General features: G+C 41.3%; 1 protein-coding gene across 7 annotated transcripts in view; it reads right to left on the bottom strand.

Annotated features, from left to right (window-relative positions):
* The window catches only part of PUS10 (pseudouridine synthase 10), a 77,166-nt gene that overhangs the window by 36,809 nt on the left and 15,500 nt on the right, over positions 1 to 24,857 (bottom strand). For 4 of the 7 annotated variants that reach the window (XM_037895981.2, XM_037895978.2, XM_037895979.2 and 1 more), the window contains exons 3-4: positions 15,429 to 15,695; positions 11,050 to 11,136 (exon numbers count right to left, since the gene is read on the bottom strand). In XM_037895981.2, the coding sequence (XP_037751909.1) occupies positions 11,050 to 11,136; positions 15,429 to 15,695 (354 nt within the window). Of the gene's footprint in view, positions 1 to 10,567; positions 10,663 to 11,049; positions 11,137 to 15,428; positions 15,696 to 17,181; positions 19,013 to 24,857 lie in introns of those variants that run through there. The other 3 variants (XM_037895982.2, XM_037895984.1, XM_043543891.1) reach the window with 3 other exon arrangements.

Consider the following 24,857-nt stretch of genomic DNA (forward strand, 5'->3'; position numbering starts at 1 on the left):
TAATGATTTTTTGCTTATCTCATTTGAAAATTCTGACGTCCTGAACACACACAAGCTTCTGAATGACTATCTCACTCCTCTCAGTTTGAGAAAAGCAAATTAGATTTCTCATCTGATCATGCTGGCTCTAGGATAAAGAGTTAAAATGAAGTTCTCCATTTCAAACATTTCCAGAGAGATAGAACAAAAATTCTGTAGATGTCAGTGAATAGGTGGTAGGGGATTGATTGAACTAAAAATAAACTAGTATTATTTAGCTTTATTCCAAATCTATCTAGTAGTAGACTAGGGGGGACTCAAAAGCAACCAATATGGAATTGCATTTAGTTCTCTGAAACTCATATCCCTTTAAGTATAAAGTTGGATACCTAGCTGAGGTCTTGTTACTTTTGAAATTTAGGCTACATCTATTGACTGCACACACTTTAAATCTTGTTATTGCTATTGTAATTAGAAGTGTACCTAAACTATCCAAGTCAAATGCAAATCACAAGAAACTTAACATCCAAAAATCATCAAATATATCTAAAATTTTATTGATAGAATATTAAACCTAATTCTATATATACACATTACATTTTAAAAAAATCAAATAATACCCCATCTAAGTGTACAAATGTGATATAAACCACATACCTAGCCAGACACCAAACCCTATTCCTCCCACCAAGCCACGCCTCCTTTTGTCAAACCACATATACTTTCTGCTGAGTCTGCTGGTTTGGGGGACGGGGATGGGGTCAAGATAGAAGAGGGCTGGGGAGTGGAGCAAGTGATGCTGGTTAGATGCCACAGGTCCCTTTGCTATACAGAATATTTCAGGGTTCACACAAATGTTTCACTTATTCCCCACAGATCTGCACCTTGAGTGTTGAGGCATGCAGATGTTGGGAAGATTTGAGTAGGACCCCTCCTTTATCTGCTCACCATAACTCTTCAGTTGCTCCATACAGATCTGTGGATACTAGGTTCTGCTGCTCTGCAAGTACCCACCTACTGAGAAGTTGCAGTAAGTAATCTTTCCCCAAAATGAGAGCACACTGCACGGCATCTGTATGCTGCTGCTAACAGTCCCAGGCCCCCTCCCCCATCAATCTCACATACGCTGACTAGGATAATTTAGCCGTTCCCTGGATCAGAGAGTCACTTCTCAGGGCAGATGATCCAAAACCACCACCTTGTGTTTTCCAGCTAAGAAGTCACAGTCCAAGGTAGAGTCAGCATGACCTCATAGTCAATGGTATGAAAGGTCAACAAAAGAGATAAAAGAATAAGCATGGGCACTTGACCACTCTCCATCATTAAGAGACTACCATTAAGATCAACCACTAATGAAATCAGTGGAGCATCTATAAAATACATGTGCCTACAATCTGATTGAAAGGGATACATCAGCTGAAGGACTTCAAAGCAGAACAAAGCTGCTTATGCCACAATCTTCTCAAACTTTTAAAAGCATGCCTTTCCTAAACATCAGTAAAATAAGCTGATCACTCTTCAAGGTGCATTCCCCTAGGACTCCATTTCCTTTATTGGCCTGACATGTCTTTCTACTGGATAAACTAAACAATTATTAGATTGCAATAATTGTTTAACACATTATACCTTCAATCTTGCCTATGCTCCCATTCACAGTGAATCCCATTTTCTACACCATAGGTAAATGACCACATCACTAATGACTTGATCCAAAAACCCAGTGAAATCAATTGGAGTCTTTCCACTGGGCTTTTGGATTAGGCCTACAGTCACAAGAAGATACAAGACTCTCCAAAAACAGTCTTGTAAAGACTGAGTTCTACTGACAAGGCTTCTAGCAGGAAGTCAGTCCATCTTTGGAAAATGGTATAGATCTGAGAGAACCTGCAGTACATGTGCATCCCAATGCCAAGTTTGCAGAGGATCACTGTGAAAGCAGTAAATATAAAAAGAAAAGCTACCAATGACTTACCACAATATCTGGTGGTCAATTTTAATAAGCCATACTTTTTTTTTTTTTGTTAGTGGGGAAGAGAAGAAAGTGGATTTAAGCAAAGAGCTGTTCAACCTAAGAGTATTCACTGTAACAATACAAATTCTGGAGGCCCAATCTTGTAGTCCTTTCATGGGCATAGCTCCAACCAAACTCAATGAGAATTTTGTTGACAAATTCTGCTGGGAAGGGGAAAATCTAAAGTCAGTTCTGTAGCTGTCTCATTCCCGTCACTCTCCTGGGCTCTCCTGACTTAATATCTGGATATGGTGTTTTTAAAAAATCTTTGTAAAATAAACTAACCAGTCCCTACTGGAAAAAAATCTCTATGAAAAATCTAATAAAGGGATTTGAGAAGGTATATCAAACTTAAAGGGACATGGTCAGGACTGGTTGGCCTTTTGGCTAAGATCAAGCGTCATGTCAGTATAATATTTGCCAGACGATGTATCACAAGCCTGGATGTATCACAAGCCTGAATCCTTCCCTCAGTGATGGAAAGAATGATTTCATAGGTCACTTTCACCCACACAGTGGTGGCTGGACTCAATAATCTAATAGGCCCTTTACATCCTTTATTAGGCCTACCCTCAGCCTTTCTGAAAGAACAAGACAGTTTGGCCTGTCAAGAAATAGGGATCTTTAAACCAATGCAAGAAATATTGGAGTGGGGAATAAGAATGCTTAAGGCTTTGTTAGATACACAATATACAAACTGATGCACCCACTATATCAGTACTGAAGAAAAATGTAGTTGTACTGATGGAATATTGTTTACCTGAACACACACTGTCTGATTCATTATACCGTGTGTATATATATAGTATATGATTAAGAGTACCTCACAAGATACATGAAGTATATCTTAATATTGTTTGCATAATGACCCATGTTAAATCATAAATTAAAACAGTCTACAATAGTAATGAAGAATTACATTTGAATGAGAGAATATGTTGACTGCAGAATATCATTCTTGACTGCAGCACTTGTCAGATACAGATTTACACACCCTCATTTGCACATCCTCATTTGAGATAGTATTTCTGGGGTTTTGTTCATTCACATAATTGTAGTTGCACCTCCAAAATAGGGGAGAAAATGTAAAAAATTACAAGCTAGTGGTTTCTAAAAAAGTTTCCCCAGGGAGTTAACTATGTTAAGTGCTACCATGAGTCAAATTTCATATCTTCTCTCCTGACTTCAAAAGTGAAAGCCTTAAATAAATTGCACCAGAATTAGGAGTTACCAACTTCTCTGCTGCTGGCCTGTTCCAATTAAGAGGTACCACTAGTCAAGAGATTCAGGAAGATGGAGAGACAAGGGTGTGTGGTGTGAGCACATGACTGGGAGCCAAAAGTTTATTGTATTGATTACAACATGAATATTTTTATTTTAATACTGTCTGAGGGACCATGGGAGCCAGATTTGATATACTGTGCCCAGTCCCAGCCACTTTATTAGAAAAAAGATGAAGCGGGGAAATTCCATGCGGTATACCCAGTTCTGTAGGGAGTAATGACTACAGATATGACAAGCCTATTTGCATGAATGTCATGTGCCAGGATGGTGGATCACAACTTAAGCTAAAGGAGGGCCAGATAATAATTTCTCTAGAATTCTTTACACAAGCAGCAATTAATACTTTAACTTTCTCCCTTATGAAAAGGCATGATTCATTTCCTATTCAAACATATTTGTTCCACACAATCCTGGCACTCTTACTCCAGATTTATTTGCACCAGGAATGCTGATTCATGAAACTGAGGGTAGAGAAGACTTTTTAATATAAAGATACTAATCCTATGTAATTTCAAATTTGTTGCAATGCTTTATGTCCTTCATTTTGGGCCTTTGTCCTGTGTTTTATCCTTGGCAGGATGAGCACTAGGGAGGTTAATTACAGTTAGTATATTATCAAAAGGCAGCATCTGAAAACTTCTTTAGCAGTTGTCTTTACATGTTGGAAACATTATGTGCCACACAAATGGTTAACAAAAGAGAGGATGTCTCTAGGTGTCTTTCTATCCTAAAACAGTTTATGTTCTTGTGTAGTAAAGAATGAAAGAAGAATTGAGAGAGGAATTGCATCTTTACAGCACAAAGTATTCTGGTATGGACAATGTTATGGTATTTGCTGCTCTCCAGAATAATACGTGCTAATGCAATATAAATAAAATAATCCTAAAATACATCATCTTTAATGGAAATATTACTTACAAAATACTATAACATCATAAAAGGAAAGATACACATTTGTTGGTCTGAATTCTTGATTTGCCAACTCAATCTCCCCAGCTCACATCCGACTGTAAGCCTGGTGTACTGGGGACTAGACAGCATGCAGCACTTCAAGTCAGCAAAGGGAACCCATGTGAGTACAAACTATTTTTTTCCCATTTGCAGCCAAGCTTGTTTCCATCTGCTTTGCAACAATTACTCTACTTGCTTAAACTAATGTTAAAGCATCATTGAGACAGAATTGCAATGCAATGATGCCCTCTACTGAGGCATTATTGCAAGGACCCATAAGAAAAAAAACAGCAGCATCATTTCCTTGCTCTTCTATATAGTTGAGCCATTAAATAACATTTTGAATTACATGACAAACCCAGCTCAACTAGAGCTGCCACGCGGTGTGTAGCTCTTTGAATAATATATTTTAGTGGATGATGCAGGGATCTGATGACATAACAGCAACAGTTGTGATTTTAACCTCCAGTTCAGCCCATTACTTTATTTTTATCCCAATGAGGATAAGACAATTACTGGAGTGAGGAGCAATGGGGCATGGAAGGCAGATGAGGGAGAGGGAAATGACTGAGTTAATGGAAATTACGGGGTACATCACACCTCTGAAAATCAGGCTCCTTATTTAAGTGCCTAAATTTGGACTTAGGAGCCAACCTGCAGGCATCCATTTTTCAGAAATCTTAGCCAAGGTGCCTGACATTTTACAGATGTCCAAAGAATCTGCTTGGATACTAGTGTGCTCCCATGTTCAGCCATCTTGTAGAATGCTTGTTGATTAATCTCCTTTTTGGATAATAACAGGACTACGAGGAGGTCAGAGGAAGAAATCAAGCCAACAAGATTACAAGACAACTTGTTTTTGTGTTAGTCTACCAGGTACAGCAGCTGTTGGCCAGTACACACTGTCCCTAACTCAGTCATTTAGAATGGGAAGTGAAAAAGAATCCTATAGCCAACTGGAGTTGCAGAGAGATTTTAGGTAGGCAGAATGGGTGGGATCCACAAAGGGACTTAGGTGTTGCAACACTAAGCGTCAAAGTACCTAATTTTTAGGTGCCAAGAAAATCACAGGAACAACGCTCCAACCCACAAAGCCTGAGTTAAGCACCTAGGCAATGCATGGGGAGAGACAGGCACCTCAGAATGGGATCCACAAAAGCCAGCACGCTAGGTGGAGAGCCACCTAAGCTAGCCAATGGGAGATGCCGCCTAGATGGGGGATTGTGAAGCCTCTCTTCTCTCTCAGAGATAGGTACCAATGTCTTGGCTGCAAGGAGGAGCCTATATTAATTTAGCAGTCCACGAACAAGAACCTACCATCTCAAGTCAGATGGCTTAAGTACCTACAGTGTTTCCCATGGGAATGAGTTAGGCGCCTACCTTGCTCCACACAAAACAGCAGGAGGAGGAGATGAAGATGGTGCTGCCCAGTGTTCCCTCTAATTTTTACGTCCATGTGCAGAATGAATTTTGTTATGTGCACCAATATGGAAATGATGTGTGACACATCACCTTCATATTGGTGCACATAACAAAATTCATGTGGTGGGATGGGGCCGAGAGGTTCGGAGTGTGGGAGGAGACTCAGGGCTGGGGCAGAGGGTTGGGGTGGGGGAGATGAGGGCTCTGGAGTGGGGCCAGGGATGAGGGGTTTGGGGTGCAGGACAGGGATCAGGGCTGGGTGCAGGGGGTGAGGGCTCCGGTTAGGGGTGAAGACTCTGGTGTGGGGCTGGGGATGAAGGGTTCAGGGTGCGGGAGGGGGCTCAGGGCTGGGGCAGAGAGTTAGGATGCGGGCTCTGGGGTGGGGCTGGGTATGAGGGGTTTGGGGTGCAGGCTGCCCCAGGGCTGCAGAGGGGAGAGAGGACTCCTCTCCCCTGATCGCAGCAAGTCTGGAGCAGGTCCATGTTGGGGCCAGGGGAGGAGCACCGTGTCAAATCCGCACTGGGGTCGCGGCAAGTACAGGACAGGTCTGTGTTGGGGTGAAGGGAGGAGCACCTCTCCCCCAGCTGCAGCAGGTCCACGGTGGGGCCGGCGGGGAGGGGCACCTCTTCCCCAGCCTCAGCAGGTCTGTGCTGGGGCCAGAGGGAAAGAGCACCTTTCCCTGCCGCCGCCCAGAGCCCCTGTGCAGGGCTTAATAGGCAACTGCGTGGCCGCGCAGCTTCGAGGGAACTTAGGTGCTGCCCACCTTAACTTTCAGCCCAGTGGTTAGAGCATTGACCTAGGATGTGACCCAGGTTCAATTCTCTCCTCACTGCCAGAAGAGTGCTCTAACAATGAGAAGTTATGAAGTGCGCACCGGCACCAGCACCACCTCTATCTCATCTGGCCAGATTTTGAATGAGACCCAATCCAGTAAGCAGCTTCTGACCACACCCACCGGATTGGTCCTGCATGCGGATGAATAACTATCTTCCCTCGCTCATGAATTACTTGCGGTCTTAAGTGGGAGACAGGTATCCAGAAGCCTAGAAGGAGGCAGCTCAGAGAGAGCACACGCTAAGAGGTAGAAACACAGGAAAAAAAGATTATTTACTTGTACTGTAACTGTTATTCTTCGAGATGTGATGCAGACATGTATTCCACTTAGGTGTGTGTGTGCCCAGCATACCAGAGCTAGAGAATTTTGCCTATCAGTACCCATGGGAGCTGGTGCTCACGCCTTGTGCTCATAGCCCCTCCCCAGGCTATAAGCAGCATCACAGCCTCAACTCCCCCTCACTGAATGCCCAGAGACTGGACTCCGATGCAGAGGGGATGGAGGGTGGGTCATGGAATATGCCTCTGCATCACATCTTGAAGAACAATAGTAACAATACAGATAAGTAACCATTTTTTCTTCTTTGAGTAAATGCAGACATGTATTCCACTTAGGTGACTCACAAGAACTACCCATTCTAGAAGGTGGGGCTCAGAGTCTATCTAAGAAAGGACTGCAGGACCGCTCTACCCAAGCTAGCATTCACCTGGATGATGCAGTAATGGCCTAGTCAGGGGTGGCCAACCTGTGGCTCCATAGCCACATGCAGCTCTTCAGAAGTTAACATGAGGCTCCTTGTATAGGCACCGACCCCAGGGCTGGAGCTACATGCACCAACTTTCCAATGTGCCGGGGGGTGCTCACTGCTCAGCCCCTGGCTCTGCCACAGGCCCCACCCCCACTCCACCCCTTCCTGCCCCCTCCCCTGAGCCTGCAGTGCCCTTGCTTCTCCCCCTCTTCCCCAGAGCCTCCTGCATGCCACGAAACAGCTGATCGCGACGGAGGGGGAGGCACTGATCGGCGGAGCTGCCAGTGGGAGGGGTTGGGAGTGGGGTGGGGAGCTGATGGGGGGCTGCTGACATATTACTGTGGCTCTTTGGCAATGTACATTGGTAAATTCTGGCTCCTTCTCAGGATCAGGTTGGCCACCCCTGGCATAATGGTTCATAAACATATGTATGGATGACCACATGGCAGCCCTGCAAATGTCCAAATATGGAGACGTCACGGAAGAACACTATTGATGTAGATTCCACTCTCGTAGAATGAGCTCACACTCACTGAGGAGGTGTAGCCAAAGCTATTCCATATACAGTCTTGATACAGGATGTTATCCATGTAGAGATAATTTGTGAAGAGACCTCTTGCCCCTTCATATAATTCGCATATGAAACAAACAAGCAAGGCAAAGCATGAAACGGTTTAGTCATATCCAAGTAGAAGGTCAGACAACATTTGACATCTAACATATGGAGATGCTGCTCCTCCAGAGATGAATGCAGCTTAGGAAAGAACATAGGAAAATATATCACCTGGTTCAAATGAAACTGAGAAACCACCTGACATAAATATAAAGGGAAGGGTAAACCCCTTTAAAATCCCTCCTGGCCAGAGGAAAAATCCTCTTACCTGTAAAGGGTTAAGAAGCTAAAGGTAACCTCGGTGGCACCTGACCAAAATGACCAATGAGGAGCCAAGATACTTTCAAAAGCTGGGAGGAGGGAGAAAAACAAAGGGTTTGTGTCTGTCTGTATGATGCTTTGGCCAGGGACAGAACAGGAATGGAGTTTTAGAACTTAGTAAGTAATCTAGCTAGGTGTGTGTTAGATTATGATTTCTTTAAATGGCTGAGAAAATAGCTGTGCTGAATAGAATGAATATTCCTGTCTGTGTGTCTTTTGTGTAACTTAAGGTTTTGCCTAGAGGGATTCTCTGTGTTTTGAATCTAATTACCTTGTAAGGTATCTACCATCCTGATTTTACAGAGGTGATTCCTTTATGTCTATTAAAAGTCTTCTTGTAAGAAAACTGAATGCTTTTTCATTGTTCTAAGATCCAAGGGTTTGGGTCTGTGGTCACCTATGCAAATTGGTGAGGATTTTTACCAAACCTTCCCCAGGAAGTGGGGTGCAAGGGTTGGGAGGATTTTGGGGGGAAAGACGTGTCCAAACTACGTTTCCCAGTAAACCCAGATAAAGTTTGGTGGTGGCAATGGAAATCCAAGGGTAAAATAATTTTGTACCTTGGGGAAGTTTTAACCTAAGCTGGTAAAAGTAAGCTTTTAGGAGGTTTTCATGCAGGTCCCCACATCTGTACCCTAGAGTTCAGAGTGGGGAAGGAACCTTGACACCACCTTAGACAAAAATGTGGGGTGTGGCCATAAATTTACATTGTCTTTGGAGAATTGTGCAACTCAGACTCTCCTTACAGATGTTATCGCTATCAGGAACGCAGTCTTCTGACACAAAAGTGGAAAGGGATAAGATGCCAGGGGCTCAAACAGAGGTCCCATCAAAGCCACTAGGACCGTGTTAAGGTGCCACAGAAGAACCGTCTCTCAGACCAGAGGATGGAGATGAAGAAGCTCTGGGGCTGGAACTGAAGCCAACAATACGGGATCTCCCATACTCCTGCGTGGTACTGGGGAACAGCTGGGAGGACCTGCTCCATTGCGTATGCGGGCAGTAATACCATACCAGTCCACACTCTTCCTGGAGATGGAGGAGGAAGAGTCTCCATGAGGCCTGGAGTGGTCTCATGCAAACTTTTCCTCAGTGCACTTGACAGGGAATGGCTCCTCCATCTCTTTGGAGAGATGCCGGCTTCAGAGCTTGAAACGTGGCACTCTAAGAACCCAAGGGCGACCTCTGATCCTGTAAGGGCCTCGGTGCTGAAGCAGGCCACATGACCTGTTCGAGTAGGTGCTGTTTTAGGTGAATATCCCTAGCCACCCAAGTCCATCTTATGAACAATCTATAGATTGAACACCATTCCTTGACATGGGCCTCACCCAAGCACAGCAAGCACTAAGTGTGGGGATTGACTCGCCACAGGATGGATAATGTCTAAACCCTGGTGAGGGAATCAACAGGTAAAAACTTAACTAACTCTAACACTAAATCTAACACTAAGGGTGCTAGCTAACTGTACACAACTAGGAAAAAACACTAAAATAGTGAGAGATTGTGATGTTAAGAACCACACAGAGCTCAGACTCCAGTCATGGATGGTAAAAAGGAACTGCGGGGTGCAAAGGTGGTACCATCTCATATAGCCAGGTATTGAGTATGAGGCACGAGCACCGCCTACTATGTGTACTGCTAGGAAAAATTTTCCAGCTCTGGTGAGCTGGGCGCACACACAACTGAGTGGAATACACTGCTGCATCTACTCAAAGAAGAAATTAGGAAACTTTTACCCTGAAAACTTAGGTGCTGAATGAGTTTAGATGCCTACTGGGTTTGGCAGGAGTTTTGTGGGAGGCAGTGGAGCCATAACTGGGATTTAGCTGCCTAAACTCAATACCTAAGTGCTTAAATCTGGGGTTTAGGCACCTAAGTACCTTTGTGGATCTGGACCTATGTATTTACCTACACTGGAATTTGCCCAAGATACAAGAAATAATACCCTTAATCTTAGTAAAAATGCCACAGGTTCTCTAATGATCACTAATGTCCAGGACCTTCATCCCACTATGTTTACTGAAAAATTTTACTCTATCTTAGATAAGAAGAGATTTATCTTAAGTATTTGTAGGTTGCCATTCACAACAGTTAATCTCAACGCCAGTTTAGAATAGAAGGCAGATGGACACCATAAAACATGTTGTAACTAATATACTTAATACAGCAATAGTTTTAATTACCACTATATATTGTAATCTGTTGATTTGCCCAAAATTATTGGGGTGTCACATCTGTCCATTTTCTGCTATTTTCTAAACACGAGGATAGGAATGTAAACAGTTCAAATCTGACTAGACTGTTCACAAATTTTAGTACTTCACAGCTGCGTTCATCTAGATTTCCCACAAAACATAAGTCAAGTAGCCAGGAAGTCTACTAAAATAAAATATGTACTTTTACCTCTTTTACAATGCTACACAGCTAGAGTTCATCTTCAAATTCTTTCACTTGTATTCTGCACTACCAATTACCATCTATTTCAGGAAAGGTACCAGCTGTGCTGTTCCTTCCCCGAGAAATCCACACTGCAGTGCTCATGTCTTCACCAAAGGGAACTATACACAAAGGTTTTGAAGAAACTCCTTTTAGTTTTCAGATTTAAAGAAACTCATCCACTGAATATTGGAGTCATTCAAATATCTTTTTAATTAAAATAATAGTTGGCAGGACTACAGTCATTCTCTAATCATTTCTGAAGAACACTTCCTGGTTAAAAATAACATTGCTTAATTTATTCTTTATTTTTAGTGCATATTTAAAGGTACTATTTTATTCTGAAGCAAAATCAATGAAATGCAAGCCTTCTCCACTTCCCAGGACACATTCTTTCTTCTTACACGTTTAAGTTACAATGGTCAATAGACATATCTGTAAACACTTACCTCTCTAACAGACAACTGTGGTGGGAGCGACACAGAAAATACAAAGCTAGTAAACTGGTACTCAGCAGAATTAACCTTTTGGCACACCTAAAAGAGAAGGATATGAATCCTCAGTAAGGGGGTTAAACTGATAGTCTTTTACAATATTCTTTATTCTAGTGCAAATCTTCTATAACATTACTTTTTGGTATACATTCATATATAAAATGACCATAAGCTCACTAAATCCTACCCAGTTAGAGACAGGGTTTTTTTAGGTTTCTTTAAGGACTGTAACTTCCAGGCAGATTTTATATTATTGTCACTGTATACCCTCATTGTTACGCCACTATAAAAGAAACCCAACTCAATATTTTATGTTGACGCTGATCATAAAAATAAGACTAGGCTTGGCAGAATTAGATTTTTTTAAATAATTTCAATGGATAATATAGATGTTTATGTTTAAACATTTTTTTTCAATTTTTAGTGATCTAAATTTTTCAGCGCTATGCAAAATTGCAATGCTAGAGGGAAGAGGGAGTCAGATAATCATAGAATCACAGGGTTAGAAGAGATCGCAAGGGTCATCTAGTCTAACCCCCTGTCAAGGTGCAGGATTTGTTGGGTCTAAACCATCCAAAACAGATAGCTATCCAGCCGCTTCCTTTTGAAAACCTCCAGTGAAGGAGCTTATATGATCTGAATCTATGTTGCCCCACACAAGGCACCCTAGTAAAACAGACTTTTAAATTATTTGAACTTCATTCACTTTTCACTAATGGCCACCTTGTTTAAACACCCAGTTTTGGAAAGGAATAGCAAAAACATGGTAATCTTCTAGAACTTTAACTAGGTCTACTTTAATGTACAGGCTATGATTAATTTTAAAAAATTCTGATGCATTAAATTAGGTTTGCCTAAAGTCTGGCCCAATTTGCTACTGTGACTGCTTACAGTACATTATTTTTATATTACTATTCATTAAGAAAGAATATTCATTAAGAGGAATATTTCAGAGCAACACTTGGTAATTATTTAATGGCAGCAGACACTGCAATTCAAAAAGTTAAAACTCTGTAACTATTAAAACACAAATTGTCAATATCACATCACAAATATACAGTTAATAGCCTTAAATTAAACTCTAATAAGTTCTCAAGCAACATTTTTCTTACTTTGCCTATCTGTAAATTTAGATGATTATTAATGGATATATTTTTTCATTGGTTTGTGCATATACAGTGAAATTGACATTTATCAAAAAAAAAAATCTAATCCTTGCAAGCCTAAATAACAGTTATTGAAGGGAACAATCCCACAGTGGTAGAGGAATGAAACAAATATAGTCTAATTCCATCTCTCGCTGTTGCAATTCTACAATAACACAAATGCAGAAGTCCTTAGGATAGTACACTCACAAACATATTACTTCATTACTTTGAAGATTATGAATTACCCAAGATAAAATACTTTATCTTTTATTTTAAAAGCAAATGCCTACATTATCTCAAGATTAGTGTATAATTTTTGACAAATATAAGAGGCAGCATCAGAGCCCAGATTTCTGTTCTATTTAATACTAAACAACTAAATTTGTCACACAAAAAACTAGCAGGCAGACTTTGTCTTTCCTATCTTTCTCTCTTTTACCCAGTATGACCATAGGTACAGAATACACGGCCATTACCTCCTTTGGCAGGCCCCATACATTGAGCGTAGCCTGTTGCACAGATGAGCTCCTTCCTTAGGAGGCAACCATTCACCTCCTGTGGGCTCCCTCTCCTCTCAACTACCACTGTTGCTTCTCCTTGCTAGGAAGAGTGAAATCCCAGTGGTATCCCACCCGCAAATTGGGAAACTAATATCCCAGCATTGCTCCCCAATGCCCAGGCCTGAGGAAGGGTAGTGAAAATCCCAACAGCAATCAAAAGTAAATGCTGCTGCTGCTTCTCCTCTCTCGCTCGGCACATCTCCTACCCATCCCCCCACATGTTACTGTCACGGCCCCTACCACCCTTCCTCTCTCCCCTCAAATACTGCCAATCCTAAGTACTAGAAAACGATGAGTCTGCTCCCAACAAGTCATGAGAGAGTCTTAAAAATAATACATTTTCAGTTCTTTTTCTTATCCTTCTGCTGCTGGAGCCATCAGGGTTGCTGCTGCCTCTCCGCCACCCTATCCACCCATCTGTGCAAAGGTTGCCTGGTGTCTAGGAGAGCAGCAGGAATGGGAGAGCACTAGCAACAGAGCCCCATGCAGAGGTGCGTGTGACAAGGACTAGTTGACATAGGGAAGGAAGAAGGATGGCAGCAACTGATTTTTGGGAGCAGGGCTATAACTGACTTTGGCTGCAGGGAGGTGAGTATCTGATTATTGGGAGAGAAGTAGTAACAATTTGGGGATGGGGAACAGGTGATGGGGGATAGAGATGGGATGAGGTGAAGGGAGAATGAGGAGCAAGGGTCCCCGTAAGCTGCACGGTTATATGGCCATGCAACCTGCTGGCAGACATTGTACATAACCATGTGCCTGTTGGAGAAGGGAGCTGCTCTTCTCTGGGCTGTCCCTACCTGTCCCTCCCTCTGGAGAAATGAAGAGTGAAAGGGAGCAGATAGGTGGTGAAAAGGAGGCAATAATGAACATGGAGCTCAGAATGAATGAGGAGGGAAGGTAAGTCCAAGGAGCGGGAGGAAAGAGAAGGAATGAATGAGTAAAAGGGGTAGACAGAGAGACACACTGAGCAAACAAAATGAGTTATTTTGATACTCAAAGTCTTTCCAGAATCTAAGCTGAACCCCTAATTCAGAATCTTGAGAACTTCAGTCTGTATCTGCTACTTAAATATACAGCATCAGATATTTAACTAACTCCAATTAAGCACTGGCTGGTGTAATACCAGAGCTGTTAGCTACACACCTCTGCTGGAGTTACACAGATATATTTGGGGGCATTGTCCCAAAATCCACTTATTTTGGTAACTGTTAAAAACACATGGTTGCTTGCAGTGTTGTAGCCATGTTGGTCCCAGGATATTAGAGAAACAAAGCGGTGGAGGTAATATCTTTTATTGGACCAACTTCTGCTGAAGAGCTCTGTGTAGATCGAAAACTTGTCTCTCTCACCAGCAGAAGCTGATCCGATAACAGATATTACCTCCCCCACCATATCTCTCTAAAAACAAGTGGTAGCATTCCAATTAAAATCAATACTGTATGTCAATTGCACTGTTAGGATAATGAGTTTCTCTTAGGAAAGAATCAGTCTTGGCTGTTTTTTAACCAATTGCTGTCAGGTTTTCTATTGCCACTCAATGGCATAACTTTAAAAAGCCAACACTAAAAATCTGGTCCATAACGTAGAAGGTATTTTGCCTAAGGAACAAACTCATGCACTGTAACAATAGAAACTGCACAATTCTAACTGGTCCCAGTTTATTGGCTATGCTGAATCCAATGTTCATTCTACTAAATCAACTAGTCTTATTTATCAGCATTAACGTCAAAGCTTCCACTAAGTTTTGAAAACCCCCTTGCACATTTCACTCTGTTACCCAAGCAATTTTATCCTTCATTTATGGTGTTTACAATGCTCTTCACTCTATCTTTTTCCCTAATTCACAATCATATTCTCTCTTATAACTTTTATGCTTATAGTCTTTTGTACCACCAAATTACTTAACATTTTCCCTTAGTCTGTGGCTTCCTAAAGATAAGAATACATTATAAGGGCGATTCATGCTGCTTTACAACTCCTCTATCCATTAAAAATATGCACCTAAGAGAAATGCTGAACAGCACAGCACCATCAACTGCATTTCATGCCTTATTTATTCTCCAGTCACAAAGCTTAAGTAAAGATGGGCTCACCATCTACAACCACATTGTACTATATGCATGCAAGTACCATGCAACTGTATGCAAGTACCATGGAACTGCTGTCAGCCCTTTGCTTTTGAAACATGATCATGGAGGTCTGTCTGAGTTAGATTAGCTTCAGGAGACAGTTGAAGGTTCACCTGTTTTCTCAGGCTTTTTTAGTTAAATTATAGCAAGGCCAGGGTAAAATATGATCTTGAGCAACGCAAGGGTAGTTCCCCTTTGTTGACTGTATATGAGGTACCCAGACACCACACCAATAGTGTTATTTAAGTAGTTAAATCAGTAATTGCAGATGATGAAAGAAGCTGAAGCATTTTCCCATCTGCTCTTGATTTAAGTTACACAGAGTATTTTAAATCTAGATGGAGCCACTCAACTACATATGGGACTGAAACTGATTAATGATTTAAAAAAACAACAACAACTAGATCACAGGGTTTGCAATGCAGGATTCTACCAAACACACATTTAACAGCTCATAGAAAAATGTGTCTACAGAGCAGGAAAAGATCACTTACCTTCTTAACAAAATCTGTCTCGCAGAACTCCTGAAGAATTCCCAAGCACACATTGCAAACCTTCAGAGTAGAGTTCGCCATAGCAACATTTACATCATCTGCCACAGGGGTCTGCTGGAGGGCCCCATTTTGATTCAAATCCTCAGCCCCTTCTCCCATGTTCTCAAGTCTGATTCTCTTACATGGGGGGTCAGCTATTTCACAACAAAATCTGTCCTCTTTTTCTTTATTGTACTCCAGGAATTCATGCAGCTCTCTAAGCAAATCCTAAACAACAAAGAAATGAACAGTAAAATGTGTTCAGTAAAATGTGTTACTGTCTTCACAGCTAACATACAGCTTCTCCCTCCTATGTGTAAGAGTCATTTATGCAGGCGGTCCTACAACAAGCACCAATAACTCCAGTTCCAAAAGGTGATATTAACTGTTCTAGTTTAGCTTTAAATAGTGCATATAATTACTAGTTTTTCATAATCTGTGTTGAAAGATTTATTTGCAGAATTCAAAAACTCCAAGTTAAAATATTACAACTGTAAATGATACACAGATAAATTAAATTTTGCTGAACAGACAACAGATTTCTTTATATTATGTAAATAACAGTAGAAGTTCTTTACTATGGCTCTGATTTTCAGAAGTCCTGCGTATCCATAACTCCAGCTAAACTCAGCGGAAGCTGCAGGTGCTCACCACTTCTGAAAATTAAGTCCTGTGTAACTTAGATTATGTTGCCATTTAACATATCCATTTTATTGTCCAATAATTACAGTAGAACCTCATTAATTCTCAGTTCGTTAATCTACAGACCTAATAATTCCCTCTGAAAAAATTAGCAGACTCATGCAACTTCTCAATGAAGGTGAAATAATATGTACAGCAATGAGGTCTCATATCACACAGACTTCAAAAAATTTAAAGTCTACACTAATACACTACTATGTATGTAGTAGTGTATTAGTTATTGCACATAAATAAAATTTATGTGCAATAACTAATACACTACTACATACATAGTTACAACTAAACAACCCTTGCAATAAAATTATATTTTGAGATGCAGTATAATTAATTTATTTTTTAAAAAATCACATTAGTTTGGCTTACCCACTAATTCCCAAAATTTAATAATTTACATTGGTAATGAATTAGTAAGGTTTTGCCATATCTTTCAGGATGAAGAAATGCAATTTTGTCTAGTAGCTAGATCATGGGATTGGGAGTCAGAGGGTCTGCATTCTATTTCTGGTTCAACCAGACTTGCTGTGTGACCTTGGGCAAGTCACTTAACTTCCCCTGTGTCACAACATCTCCATTTGCAATGAGTTATAAATACTAGCAAACAGAGAGTCCTAACTCAGTGGATTTGTGAGGCTTAATTATTTTAAGCACTTGGAAATCTTGATTGATATACATTTTCTGGCATACCTACCATATTTCCTGTGCATGTTTTTTGTTGCCTGATTTTAGGATGTTAATATTATTAATTTGGAAAATATGGGTTATAGGCTCACCAATTAATCTGATCAGAAGATAATAAGGTTCTTGTCCCAGAATCAGGATACAGAGTTTGCAAGGACCGTTGGGATGTATGAAAGGACACACACACTGAGATAAATGTAGCCTTAAAGACTTTTATTGAGATAAATGGAATAATAATCAAATAGTAAAATAATCAGAGTTACAAAGGCAATAATATTATTCTAGAGATACATGTGCTATTATATACTATAACGCTTTTGATTAATATACTCACACTCTTCATTGATAACCTGGTTGTAAGAGACAAAGAACTAGCCTCGCCTCTGGCATGCCAAGGGACTTCTGGTCCAGGTTCCTCAATTCTTGCGTGGGAGGTGCAAAGCTTAGGAGAAGCTAAAGAGCTAAAAGCTATTGAAGCTAACTTAGAGTTTTACTTAACTAACTGACCTAAAACTTACAGTTAAGAACTAACAGACTAATGGACTAATAAACAAAGAAGGCTTGAAACTTGAAGCTTATAACCCCTGAAGCTTAGAACCTTAGAAGCTTCCTTGGCATGGTGGGTCACCGCTCTTATAGAGCTCAAGCACTCAGGCCCTCCTTCTATGTCCAAACTTAGTTTCCTCAACCACAAAATGTTAGGCTACCACAGGCTGGTATGTTTGTACATATTGATGACATATACATACATATTAATGACATCAGATCATTCTCACATTTGTTATTTCTGTCCTACCCGGTTATTTTGGTTCTTTCCTTGTGGTGTTCCTGTTAAATTTACAGAGGGTATGAATTTAGGAAGCCCCCCATGCCAACCTACCTCTACGTATCCTTTACCTATCTATGTTAAAGGTCGCATCCATATATGGACCTTATGCTTTCTCTCATCATCACCTATATAGGTGAAAGGTCCCAAACATGTGTATGCTAACTTTGCTTAAGCTCAACCTGTAGGATGTGGCCTGTAGGTTTCTTGTGGTTACAGCCAAAATACTTTAATATAAACCTATAAATCTATTATAATAAAACAAATAATCAAACCCACAAGAAAATAAGAAATCCATAAGAAAAAATATATAGGCAATCAAGCAGGCTAGCCCTATAGGTTAAATTTTATAAATACACACATGTGACCCAGACTCATCTTATCTTCCCCAGAGCTCAGACTTTTGTCAAGGGGCGGAGAGTCCTGCCTCCACAATGCTACCTTAGGACAGACAAACTGGTGGCTTTAAGTTCTATAAACAACTTTCTCTTGGAACAATAACATTTTCAATTTAAAGGTTTAGGATCATTCTCTCAGCAAGGTCATTAACTCAAACTATTATCATTAATCGCTTAAGACAGTGAAATAAACTTACATGGGACTTCAAAGACTGAGGCATGTTCCTTGTCCCAACCAGTTTAATTTTCTAAGGACCTGATCCTGCAACTGATAGTGTGCAGGCACAATAGTTCACCTAGTCAATGTGGCCCAGAGGACTGGGCACTGTACAGAACTCAGGAGACGTGGGATCTAACTCCTGGCTCTACAGCTAGCCTACTGGGTGACTATGAACAAATCACTTCAATGCTCCCTGCCTCAGCTTCCCTATGTGTAAAACGGGGATAATGACACTGAATTCCTTTGTAAAGCACTTTGAGATCTACTGATGTTAGGAGCTAGGTATTGAGAGCCACAATAGTGTTTAAGACAGACATAACACAGGACAATAGCATAAATATGGAGGGTGTGGACAGCACTGGGGAGTAGAGGATTCCTTGACAAATTGGGTTTTAAAGAGGAATTTGAAAAAGTAAAGAGAGAGAGAGATGAGAAGACTGACAGACAAGAAGTGAAAAACTATTTCAAGCAGAGGGGAAGCATGAATTAACCTGGGAGTGGGAGAATACACGGGAGTGGTAAGGAAAGATGATTATGAGGAGAGATGGGTAGAACAATTAGAGGAGAAGAAGGAAATTAACACAGATGTAGGCGGTGGGCAAATGAGATAAGACTTTGTAGACAAGGAGGAGGCAGGGTGGATAAAAATCAATGATTTTTTAAAATCAAAAATATCCTATTTTATTTAAATCAATTTTTTAAATTTAAATGAAATAAAAGTTTATTTTTTAGAAGTAAACCTAGTTACAATTAAATTTGAAATTGACAACCTGAGTTAAGGCCTAAACTTTTTATAATATGTTAAAATCATTTAAATTAAATACAGAAACAATATTAAGTAGTACATGTTTGCTGTCAAATTTTAAAGAAAGTCTAACCATTGAACTGATGGAAGCCCCTGGCTGATCACCTGGAACCAGAGTTTGCTGAAGCGCTAAACTAGATTTTGACAGCCATAACTTCTTATGCGGATGCAGAGAGTATTTTTTTTTCATTTCAGTTTATTCAACTAGTACAATTCAATGATTAATTCATTCAAAGTTAAGAAGCCAATTAGAAGATGAAAAAGCTGGAAAGCTTGTTTTCTTCTTCCAATCTATGAATAAAAATGAGGTGTGAGAGGATGAGATCTACTAGTTCTAAAATCTTGAAGGACATGGTGACCAGAAACAATCAGTTCAGTTCACTAACTACAGATAATATTTTCTTTGTTTAATAAGCTAGTTTTAAATGCAAAATATATTATGATAATTTTTTAATAAAACTTTTCTTATATATACAGCACATTTAAGGTAGTTTTATTTAATAAAAAAATTAAAATGTTGGTTTGGGACATTTTAATTTCATCTTAATTTCTATCCAAATACAGCTTGACATTAATTTTTTATTTGTGATTTATCATCTAGTAAATAAGAAATGCATCATTCACCATTTTCTAACATAATAAAAATGTAAAAATTAAGAATCTGAATAGCTATTGTCATAAATATAAAGGAAAGGGTAACCACCTTTCTGTATACAGTGCTATAAAATACCTCCTAGCCAGAGGCAAAATCTTTTCACCTGTAAAGGGTTAAGAAGCTAAGGTAACCCCACTGACCCAAAATGGGCAATGAGGGGACAAGATTCTTTCCAATCCTGAGTGGGGGGAACAAAGGGTTTGGGCTGTCTGTGTGATGCTTTTGCCGGGAACAGATCAGGAATGCAAGCCTTACAACTCCTGTAAAGTTAGTAAGTAATCTAGCTAGAAAATGCGTTAGATTTTCTTTTGTTTAATGGCTTGTTAAATAAGCTGTGCCGGAGGGAATTTATATTCCTGTTTTGTGTCTTTTTGTAACTTAAGGTTTTGCCTAGAGGGATTCTCTATGTTTTGAATCTGACTACCCTGTAAGGTATTTACCATCCTGATTTTACAGAGGTGATTCTTTTACCTTTTCTTTAATTAAAATTCTTCTTTTAAGAACCTGATTGCTTTTTCATTGTTCTTAAGTTCCAAGGGTTTGGGTCTGTGTTCACCTGTACAAATTGGTGAGGATTATTATCAAGCCTTCCCAAGGAAAGGGGGTGTAGGGCTTGGAGGAGATATTTTGGGGAAGACATCTCCAAGTGGGCTCTTTCTCTGTTCTTTGTTTAAAACGCTTGGTTGTGGCAGCATACTGTTCAAGGCCAAGGCAAAGTTTGTACCTTGGGGAAGTTTTAACCTAAGCTGGTAAGAATAAGCTTAGGGGGTCTTTCATTCAGGTCCCCACATCTGTACCCTAGAGTTCAGAGTGGGGAAGGAAGCTTGACAGCTATATAATTGCTTAAGTAAATATGTACAGATATAGTGTTTCCTCCAAGTTAGCAAGGAGAAGCACCAAATTTAGCGTAAAGTCTTTATTTAGTTGCAAATCCACATTTTAATGGATACTAATGAGAATCATACCTTTCTTTTGGAAAATAACTAAAAGTACAAATGCAAAATGATTAAAATTGATGATTTAAGTCAAGTTTTCCTGCTTGCTGATTTAAATCATGAGTCAAATCAGTGATTTAAATTGCTTTGATTTAAATCAAACCATCTTGGGAGGAGGAGTTTGGATTTGATATAAGAGAAAGGTGGCCAAGGAAGGGATTCAAGTGTGTGATGATGACAGGGTCAGAGCAATAGAAGTGGAAGATGACTTTAGATTTTGGATTGGGATGTGGGAAGAGAGGGTGGGTAGTACAGAGAGAGATTAGTTATCAAGTTGACTAATGCATGGACAAATTTTGCAGGAGCAGAGACAGGGAAGAAGTGTTGGAACTCAGTGAGCGACTGGATGCGGGGAGAAGAGGAGAGGGAAAACTCAAAGACGACACCAACATTCTGAGTCTCTGAAGTAAAGGATCCTGGAGTTGTCAATGGAAACAGAAGGGAGACGGATCTGAAGCAAAGATAAGCAAGTTCAGTTTTGGAGAGTTTGAGTGGTGAGACATCCTGGAGCAGTGGCTCTCAACCTTTCCAGACTACTTTCCAGACTACAGACTACTGTACTTTTTTTTCAGGAGTCTGATTTGTCTTGTGTAGCCCCAAGTTACACCTCACTTAAAAACTACTTGCTTACAAAATGAGACGTAAAATACAAAAGTGTTATAGCACACTATTTCGGAAAAATTGCTTACTTTCTCATTTTTACCATATAATTATAAAATAAATCAACTGAAACATAAATATTGTACTTACATTTCAGTGTATAGTACATAGAGCAATATAAACAAGTTGTTGTCTGTATGAAATTTTAGTTTGTACTGACTTCGCTAGTGCTTTTAATGTAACCTGTTGCAAACCTAGGCAAATGTTTAGATGAGTTGATGTACGCCCCTGGAAGATCTCTGCGTATGCCCAGCGGTACACGTACCTGGTTGAGAACCACCGTCCTAGAGGAACAGTTAGAGAAATCTGGAAGAAGGAGGAGTGTATGAGGGTGGAGAGGTAGATTTGGAAATCACCTGCATATGGAAGCTACAAGGGAAGGGGATGACCTTTCTGAGACAAACAGTATAGAGAAAGAAAGAACAGGGCCAAACACAGAACCAGAGGGATGCCAACGAACAGGAACAGAGATGCAGATGGAGAGACATAAGAGAAAAGGCTAATGGAGTAGCCAGTAAGAACTGAGGAAAATCAGAAGAAAACAGATAACATCAAAGAGGGTAGTTTAGAGCAGTGGTGTCCAGCTTGTGGCCATAAATTGACTCTAAATTGTGGGCCTGGCATGCAGCCATTCGAAGAATGTGTGTTTGATGACAAACTGAAAGTATGTCCCCAAGCCAGGCCCTGTGATATTTAAGAGGAGGTTACTCACCCTGTACAGTAACTGACGTTCTTCGAGATGTGTGTCCCTGTGGGTGTTCCACTTCAGGTCAAGGTGCGTCCCAGCGCCTTCAATTGGAGATTTCTACAGCAGTACCCCTACGGGCTGTGCACACGCTGTGCCTGCCTCTCGAGCGGTCAGTGTTCTAATAGCGCATGCACAGCCCGGGCTCCTCAGTTCCGTCTCTACAACGGAGTGTGTTACAAATTCCAAAGTAGAGGGGAGGAGGGCGGGTACTGGAGCACCCACAGGGACACTCATCTCGAAGAACATCAGTTACTGCACAGGGTGAGTAACCTCTTCGAGAAAGAGATGTCCCTGTGGGTGCTCCACTTCAGGTGACTGAAAAGCAGTATCCCTTAGGATGGTTGGGACTTCGGAGGAGGCACGAAGGCTGTTGACAAGACAGCTCTATCTAATCTGGTGTCAGATGCTACAGTGTGAATGAGAGCATAGTGATTAGCGAAGGTAAGTTTTGATGCCCAGGTAGCTGCCTTGCATATGTCAGACAGTGGGACATTATGGAGAAAGGCCATGGAGGTGGAGACAGCTTTGGTAGAGTGTGTTCTAATTGATGTAGGAGGTTGTATTTGCCTGAGTTGGTAACAAAGGCGTATGCAGTCAACAATCCATTTGGAAAGTCTCTGTGTAGAGATAGCATTTCCTTGTGAGTGCGGAGTAGTAGAGACAAAAAGTCTAGGGGTTTTCCTAAATGGTTTCGTTCTATCCAGGTAAAAGGATAATGCTCTGCGTACATCAAGAGTGTGCATTGTCGTTTTAAAGGCATTAGCATGAGGTTTTGGGAAAAATGTTGAAAGGTATATAGGTTCACTGAGGTGAAAGGAAGAGTGTATCTTAGGTAAGAACCTTGGATGCATGCGGAGTATGACCTTATTGTGGAAGAACGTGGTATACAGAGGGTCCACCATAAGCGCCCCCATTTCTCCTACTCGTCTGGCAGACGTGATTGCTATGAGGAAGGCGGTCTTCATGGATAGGTGAACAAGGGAGCAGGTAGCCATCAGTTCAAAGGGTATATCCATCAAGGCTTTGAGCACTAGGTGTAAATCCCAAGGTGCAGCAGGCAGTTTCACATCCGGGTATAACGTCTGCATGCCCTTCAGGAACCTTTTGGTGACTGGATGGACAAAGACGGTTACGTTGTCAACCTTATGGTGGAAGGCGGTGACTGCCGCGAGGTGGACCTTGAGTGAGCTCATAGAGAGGTCAAATGTTTTAAGGTGTAACAGGTAATCCAGTATCAGTGGAAGTGAAGCAGAAACTGGAGAGGTCTGTTTGCCAGCGCACCAAGATGTGAACCGTTTCCATTTATGTAGGAAGGTAGTGCGCGTGTTGTGTGTTCTTCCTTGTAGCTAGACAGTGCGTACTTGGTCCGAACATGTTAATTCCGCATTGAAGAACCATTGATCAGCCAGGCCCTCAGGTGGAGAGTTTGTACATCAGGGTGAAATAGTTGTCCCCTGCATTGTGATAGGAGGTTGCCGAGTGGTGGAAGGAGAATGGGTGGCTTGACCGACGTGCAGGAGAAAGGGGTACCACGGTTGTCTCGGCCACGCTGTGGCTATGAAAATGATGTTGGCTCTGTCTGTTCGTATCTTCAGAATTACTCTGTGCAATAGAGGCATTGGTGGGAACACGTACATGAGAGTCTTGGTCCAAGGGAGCATAAAGGTATTCCATCGTGACTGTTTCCCCAGGCCTGTTCTGGAGCAGAATGTCGGGCATTTTTTGTTTGTTGCTGTGGTGAATAGATCCAGTTGGGGATAACCCCAGGTCTGGAAAATGTTGGAAAGAATGGTGTCGTTGAGTTCCCACTCGTGCTGTAAGGGGAATGATCGGCTGAGCTTGTCTGCGGTGGTATTCTGCGAACCCGGCAGGTATGAGGCAGAAATATGGATGTTGTGTTGAAGGCACCGGTTCCCAAGTTTTACTGCCTCTGTGCAAAAGGAGCGTGATCGGGCTCCACCGTCTGTTGACGTAAAACATGCAAGCGATGTTGTCGGTCATTATTCAAATTCCGTGATTTTGGATGATGGAAGGAAAGGAGGCAGGCATTGTGTACAGCCTGGACCTCTAGCAAATTTATGTGAAGCCTGGTTTCTGAAGTGGCCCAGAGACCCTGAGTGGTGAGGTGGCCGATGTGTGTTCCCCATCCTGTGAGGGATGCATCTGTGGTGATGGTGATTGAAGGGGGATCTTGTCGGAAGGGAATCCCGGTGCAGAGGTTGATGGGAGAGGTCCACCAGAGGAGTGCGTCATTGACTTTCTGGGGCATAGTTAGTAACCTGTTTAGCCTATGCTTGTTTGGTTTGTACACTGTGGCTAGCCAACCCTGAAGGCATCGCATGTACAGGCGAGCATTTGCGACCATAAATGTGCAAGCGGCCATATGTCCTAAGAGCTGTAGAGAGCCTCGGACTGTAGTCTGTGGTCTGGCACGTATCTGGGTAATCAGGATGCTCACTGTGTGGAATCTGTCCTGAGGGAGAGATGCAAGACTGGTTGTGGAATCGAGGTGGGGGCCGATGAAGGCGATTTGTTGGGTAGGTTGTACGGTAGATTTGTTTTTGTTTATTTGCAGGCCCAAGGTGCGGAAGCAGTGAAGGGTTGCAAGAGTTGCATGGTTCGCTTCTATCTGAGTGGGAGACTTGAGGAGACAATCATCCAGGTAAGGAAATATGAGGATTCCTTTTTTCCTGAGATGTGCCA

This window comes from Chelonia mydas, chromosome 3 (genome assembly GCF_015237465.2).
Source record: "Chelonia mydas isolate rCheMyd1 chromosome 3, rCheMyd1.pri.v2, whole genome shotgun sequence".
NCBI classification, from domain to species: Eukaryota; Metazoa; Chordata; order Testudines; family Cheloniidae; genus Chelonia; species Chelonia mydas.